The 6,322-nt window shown below is 47.0% G+C and overlaps 1 protein-coding gene across 14 annotated transcripts in view; it reads left to right on the top strand.

The window, feature by feature from the left end:
- Positions 1-272: 272 nt before the first annotated feature.
- The window catches only part of SNAP91 (synaptosome associated protein 91), a 63,416-nt gene continuing 57,366 nt past the window's right edge, over positions 273-6,322 (top strand). For 13 of the 14 annotated variants that reach the window (XM_072926615.1, XM_072926614.1, XM_032747219.3 and 10 more), the window contains exons 1-2: positions 387-528; positions 1,130-1,289. In XM_072926615.1, coding sequence (XP_072782716.1) covers positions 1,160-1,289 — 130 coding nt within the window. In that variant the 5' untranslated portion in view covers positions 387-528; positions 1,130-1,159. Of the gene's footprint in view, positions 529-1,129; positions 1,290-6,322 lie in introns of all 14 variants that reach the window. The other variant, XM_072926616.1, reaches the window with a different exon arrangement.

Raw genomic sequence — 6,322 nt, 5'->3', positions numbered from 1 at the left:
CACGACAGGACCGTGATGTAGACCGGGGAAACATCAGCGACTTCGGCTCCCCCGAGTCGCGGATCCCCACCGGGACAGCCCCCGCGTGGGAGCAGCTCCGGCCGTGCCCGCCGCCAGCCCCGGGAAGCGGGATGCGGGTGGGGGAACGAGGTCACCTGACTGCGCCGGGGCACCGATCTGCGGCGGCAGCGCCGCTCGGCTCCGCTCCGTCCCGCCCTCTGCACCGGGCTAGGGGGCGGCGCTGCTGCGGCAGTAGCGCGGGGATTAGGCTGCGGGAGGATTAAGCCGCCGGCTGGAAATAGCAGCGTCGGCTCCCGGGCGTGGACGCCCAGCGCATCCCCGGCGGCGGCGGCGGGAGGGGGCAGCCCGCCCGGCACCTGGGGCTACCGGGGCCGGGGGGACGGGGGGGGCTGCTGCGCCGCGGAGCGCCTCGCCAGCGGGCCGGGCCGGGCAGCGGTCGCGGCGGGGGCCGGCAGTGCCCTCCCCGGAGCGGCGGCAGGAGGACGGGAGGGAAGGACGCGCTGACAGGTCGGCCGCTGGCGCTCGGTCCATCCCGCTGTCCCCCCGCGCCGGGATGCTGCATGGCGCTGGGCGCCGCCGCCGCCGCATCCAGCGGCGCCCCGCTTCCCGGCGCGGGGCGGGGGGGTCCCTGCCGGACCGGGGGTGGCGGTGGGGGAGGCACCGGGAGGGCAGAACATGGCGCAACGGTGCCATAATCTCCCACCGGGGAGGCGGCGGCGCGGGCGCTGCGGCGGGGCCGGGGCGCGGCGGAGGCTCCTCCGCGGGTCGGGCGCTGCCGAGGCAGGTGCGGGAGGGATGCCTTCCCCCCCATCCCGGAGGCTCGCACCGTATTTGTGTGCAGCCTCCTTCAGCTGCCGTCATTATTTCCCCTTCATCTGTTCCTCGCAACGCCTAAAATACCCTTCCTGCCCCGGGCGGCTTCTAGCGAGGCAGAGGCTTACACAACGGGGCGGGGGGGCTGCGCCTCGGGAGGGGCCGGGCTGCCCGGGGGAGCATTGTGCGTGCGGCGGGGCTGTGCGAGTGCCCGGCTGCGTGCGCCCCTGCCGTGCCTCCCCCCGGCCACAGACCCGGCATCTCCCCCTCCCCTCCGTGTCTTTCGCCCCTGCAGAGCAGGCAGCAGCCAGCACGCCGTTCGAAGATGTCGGGTCAGACGCTGACAGATCGCATCGCAGCTGCTCAGTACAGCGTTACGGGATCGGCCGTAGCCAGAGCCGTCTGCAAAGCCACCACGCATGAAGTGATGGGGCCCAAGAAAAAGCACCTGGATTGTGAGCATCCCTTTTTGTTTCCCCAGCGAAGGCCCGGGGCTGAGGAGCCTGCCCGCAGGGCACTTCAGTGGGCCTTTGAGCCGGCTGGCTGTCACGCTTGCTCTAATCCAGCTTGCAAAGCATGAGGGTGATGGGAAATCTCCAGGAGAGGATGAGTTATTATTGCATTTCTTCTCTTATTGCATAATACTGCTCTTTCGGCCATTTTTTTTCCTCATGACCTCTTGCCTTTTATTCAGGAAGACAGTGTAAAGAACGCCTTATGGAGCAGGGGCTTGGGAAGAAGGGAGAAAATCAGACATGGGGCAAAATGGACACATGCTTGTCATTGCCTGTTTTGGTTAGGATTAAGATAGGATGAGATATACATAAATGATATTCCCAGAGCTGGCCAAGCACCAGCATGAGTGGGGCCATCTCCACAGCACTGCATCTCCACTTCTGAAGAGGTGTGGATGATGGCGTGATTAAAAGGCAAGGCACTGGGATAACGCTGTGCTGTAGATTGGGACAACCTTTGGAGAGTTTAAGGGATGTTGCTGAGGTCCCAAGTATCAGACAGCAACTTTGTGAGCTGTCCAGTAGTTTGCATCAATGTTTTATTGAAGATGGCTGTTGGCTTTATCTCAGATTTTGGATGTATTCTGGACTGACATTAGCTAGTTAAGGCATGAAACAAAGTTGAGGCAAAACATTTGTTGAAAAACAATAAGCTAGTCATGTTTCATCCTGACAATTTCATTTCCACTGTCAGTCCCTGCTTGGAGACACCAAGTAGTAGAGTGGTGAAAAAATTTGGTCCTGTGATGTTAATTGGTCTTGTTTACCAGTAGTATCCCTGTCCAGCACTGAACTTGGCAGATCAACAGCAGCTGTTCATATCTAAAACTAAGTGGGTTTCCCGTGGGGTTTTTTTTGGACATGGTAAGAAGTACACTCAAGTAAAGATCAGCAGGTTTTATACCAGTCAGTCTCTTGGCTGCTGGCCATTGCTAAGTAATGCTGGTGAAGGTGTTTGTAAGTACAGTTCTGATGATGCAGTATTTGCTAAAAGCAGGTAGCATTACTTCTGGAAAATAATTCCAGATTTCACTTCTAATGACTTTGTAGCTTACCCTCCAAGTGACAAACAGTAGGCTGGTCTTTCAGTATATGTAGATGCTCTTGCATATGTGTCCAAGAAATACTGATGTAAGCAGCATTGATTGAAGACTCACTGGAGTCTAAACTGTTATTTAAGTAGATATTTGGTCTTGATATCAGGTATTCTGTCATGTTTTCTTGTATATTTAAAAAAATAATTTTGGTTATTGATGTCTCTTCTATCTTGTTGTTAGGTAGCCATCAACACTTTTTAATCTTTTTAAATGCTTTTTAGGCTGTGTCTGGATTGTCCTATACAGACCACATCTGTTACTAGAAATTTTAGCTTAGAAGTTCAAGCATAGCTCAGGTATTTGAAAGCATACTGTGTCTATGTGTCTCTGTGTTTCTGTGTGTGTATACATATATAAATAAAAGTACTGTCTGGAATAGGCAGGATTAAAGCGAGGTAGAAATAATCTACCAGTGTTATAGTAAGGACTGTAAAGGATTTGTGTTTGGATATTGGTGCTGATATTGCTATTCAAGAAAGTGCGTGTTCTGGAGACAGAAGCCAGTAGAATTCCACAGAATTTCTTACCTACCTGCATGTCACATAAGAGGAAAAGAAGTTATAATTTCCTGTGAAGACATATGCCTGGGTTTTGTGTTTGTTTTTTTGGGTTTTTTTTTTCTATTTTACAAGCTGTAAATAATAGTTCAGAGGTTCATTGGCTGGGTGCGTTTCAAGTCAGATAAGTAGCATTTGAAGATGTGAAGAATGAAAGGTAAAACTTTCCAGTGCCTTAGAATAAGTTTTATGTCAAGGTATGAAGGATTTAGTTGATTAAAAATTCTTCAGAGAGTGATGGTTGGAGCGATCCCTTATGAAGAGCTGTAATTCTGGTATTGACGTTGGGGTTCTGTGTCCTTAGGGAACTCCATAATTTTATTTAGTGTCTTAGTGGCCAGGTGTCAAGTCACACAACCTCTCTTCCACTGCCCTACTTAGCAACTGGGCTTTGTAAATTAAATTGAGAGATCAACTATTTAACATGGGTTAAGTAGTCCTGTAAGGATAGGATACAATGATGCCTGTTCTCATATGTTTTCTGCAGAAGATAATAATTCCAGAGGGTTATAGGGAGATCATAGGTGACAGGGTAAAAGGTGGTGTAAGGGAGAAAAGAAAAAAATAATGTCTTCAGTGTAGAAAAGCTGAGCTGCTGAGTGTTTACTTTTATGTGGTTTTCTGCACTTGCTATAGCTTTCAAATCCAGACTGTAATATAGATGCTGCTGTCTTTTGGCTTGGGCTCTCAGTGCTGGACAGGCTGGTCATGTGAAGGAGTACTAAGGTATCATTTGGTTGCTACCTTATGCTTGTTAACAGGATTTACCATTTTCTTGAACTCCAGATTTCCTACTAGTGAATTTTCAACAACTGCTGGAAGTAGTGCCAGATGGCATTAAATGAGCTTCTCAATCCCTGTGATGGGAAAAGGAATGTAAATCTAGGATGCTCTGATGGTTTGGGACAGTTGAGCTCTGACCATTTTTGACTTACAGAATTCTTGTTGTCCAGGAGTTGTCTAAAAATCACCACTAATATATGGATTCCTACCCCTCAGCTACCTAATGTTTGTTACCTAAATTATTATTCCTGTGAAGAAGTGGGGAGTTAGCAACTTTATTTTGATGCAGTGGGAAGGGCCATTGCAGTGGGTGGATGAGGCATATGGGCTACGTTTAGGATATATAAGCTGATAATTCAAGTGGGAAGGCAATACTTGTGCACAGCATAGGAGTTTGAGTCTTAGAATTGTTCTGAAAGATGTGTTAAGGCTTCACTGAGGATTTAATTGTGTGGGCCAAGTAAAAGGCTGCTTCCAGACTCAAATGGGAATGACTCTGATGTTATCAACAGGGAGATGCTTGTGGAGAAAGGAAATAACATGACTTTCAACTTTGAAAACACATCATAGGTGAGGGAAAAGTAGGTAGATCTCAACTCAGCTCTTTTTATAGGATCTCGCTCAGAAACAGACCTTCAGGCTTTCATTTAGGGAAGTGAATTGGAAACTAGTGAGGTTGCTGCATCTGCAGGTGGTTGTAACAAGTTCCTGTTTGTGAAAATGATAGAAATGGCTGGGATTTTCCTTGACTTATTTTGCAATTGCTTTGCAGCAGGAGGAAGTTCTGCAGTGTGTATTCTGAAAAGACCACATATGTCTCCTTTCTTCTTCAAAGTAATTCTCATAAGGTAGAAGACCTTCTCAGAAGCCTGATCAAGAGCTGGGAGATGCTTGTGAAAAGTCAAAACAAAGCAGAGGAATATCAGGATTTGATTTTCTGTTGCTGTGGAGATGACCTGTGTATCTGCTGCAACTTATTTTCATCCCAAGTCTAATTTTGCATATTTGCTTGGACCTGGCAAGCAGAGGCTCTAAAAAGAAGTTTATAGTTTAATTCATGGTGGTAACTGAGCTGCAGGGCTGGTGTCAGTATTTTGCTTGTACAGACACTTCTTTTCTGCCATGTTCTACCTTTCTTCTTCAGTCTCTGATGGTAACCTAACAAGTTTGAATTCACTAGTGTTGAAATAAAACTGTCTGTTGACCAAAAGCTATTTGTTAAACTTTTTTGCCTGGCCTCAGTAAAGATGATGTTGATGGGTCCCACAGGTTAGTCTTAGAAATTTGTGTCTTACTGCTGGGGAATATGTCTGTCTCTGCTTTTTGGGAAAAGTTGGGGGTCAGTGGACTACCTTGAGTCCCTAGATTTCAGTGTCTGTTGACTCAGTGGGTTAAAGGACAAGGCTAACTAGGATGTGTGTATTTCAGAAGCTGTTTGCTGTTGAAGTGATTTGGGGAGTGTTCCAAGACTGTTGGCGCTTGAGGCTCTCTCCTAGTGGGAGTAGTGCAGATGTACTGCATTGCTCTGCAGTCCAGGTGACGCTTGGTCTCTACAGCTGTGGGTGTATCTTCAAGAAAATTGCCAAGAACAGAATCCCTGTACACAGTGGGCTTAATCCTTCACACTTTACTAATGAAACTGCTTTTATGTCTCACTGTATCTTGTATTGCAGTAATTTGTCACAGTTTCTGTGAGTCAGAGAACTGACTTTGTTTAAAAGTTACTGCTGAAGATCAGCTGGAATACTGTGTCTCAGTTTTTGTTGTCATAGCTGGTGTGGATTTTATAGTGTGAGCTCCTCTATCACCCCAATGAATTGCTCTCACAGCTGAAAAGAAAAATATTCAAGCAAGCAGTTGTTTTCTTTAATTCTTAATTAGATTAGCACATTTATTGTGTGTAAGGACTCATCATCAATTTTTGTGTTGAATGGCTGTTCCTGTGGGCTTCTAACATGTCCTTTCCTAAAAGGGTATTGAGGACACACTTCATTTGTAGGCATGCAGATCTTTGAATAGGAGTAGAAATAAATGTCTGTTATGGGCAAGGCGAGGTAATAAAAATGCTTTTTAGATTAGTTGTTCTTGAGTATTTAAGTGGCATTACCTTTCAATTCTCCCCCAGCCCCATACTGTTTTTAAGGTATGTGTAATACCAAGATAAGGTTGCCCTTCTAATTAAGCTAAGACTTGGTCAATCCTTCAAAATATGTTTGTATCAGAGCAGAAGTTTGAATTCATGTTAAGATCCAAATTTTGAAATATGGGCAGGATCACTTGATCCTCTGCATTTCAGCTGTTCTGTGTGTAAGTTGTTTTATGGTGCAATGCCTAAGGAAAGGAAGAGGGAAGATGAGGGAACAGGAAAATGAGTAGGCACTGTAATATTAACCTTTTTTTCATGTAAGCAGTGTAACTTGATGAAGATTGACTAGTCCTGAGGGCAAGTATTCTTAGTCTTTTTCAAGAGTAAGTAAGATCCTTCTGTTACACATGCTTTGTCAAGGTCATGGATGATAAATTCTGGGACAGGTCA

Source organism: Taeniopygia guttata, chromosome 3, assembly GCF_048771995.1.
Source record: "Taeniopygia guttata chromosome 3, bTaeGut7.mat, whole genome shotgun sequence".
Lineage (NCBI taxonomy): Eukaryota > Metazoa > Chordata > Aves > Passeriformes > Estrildidae > Taeniopygia > Taeniopygia guttata.
Note: the sequence above shows the minus strand (reverse complement) of the source record. Positions and strands in the feature narration are given on the sequence as shown.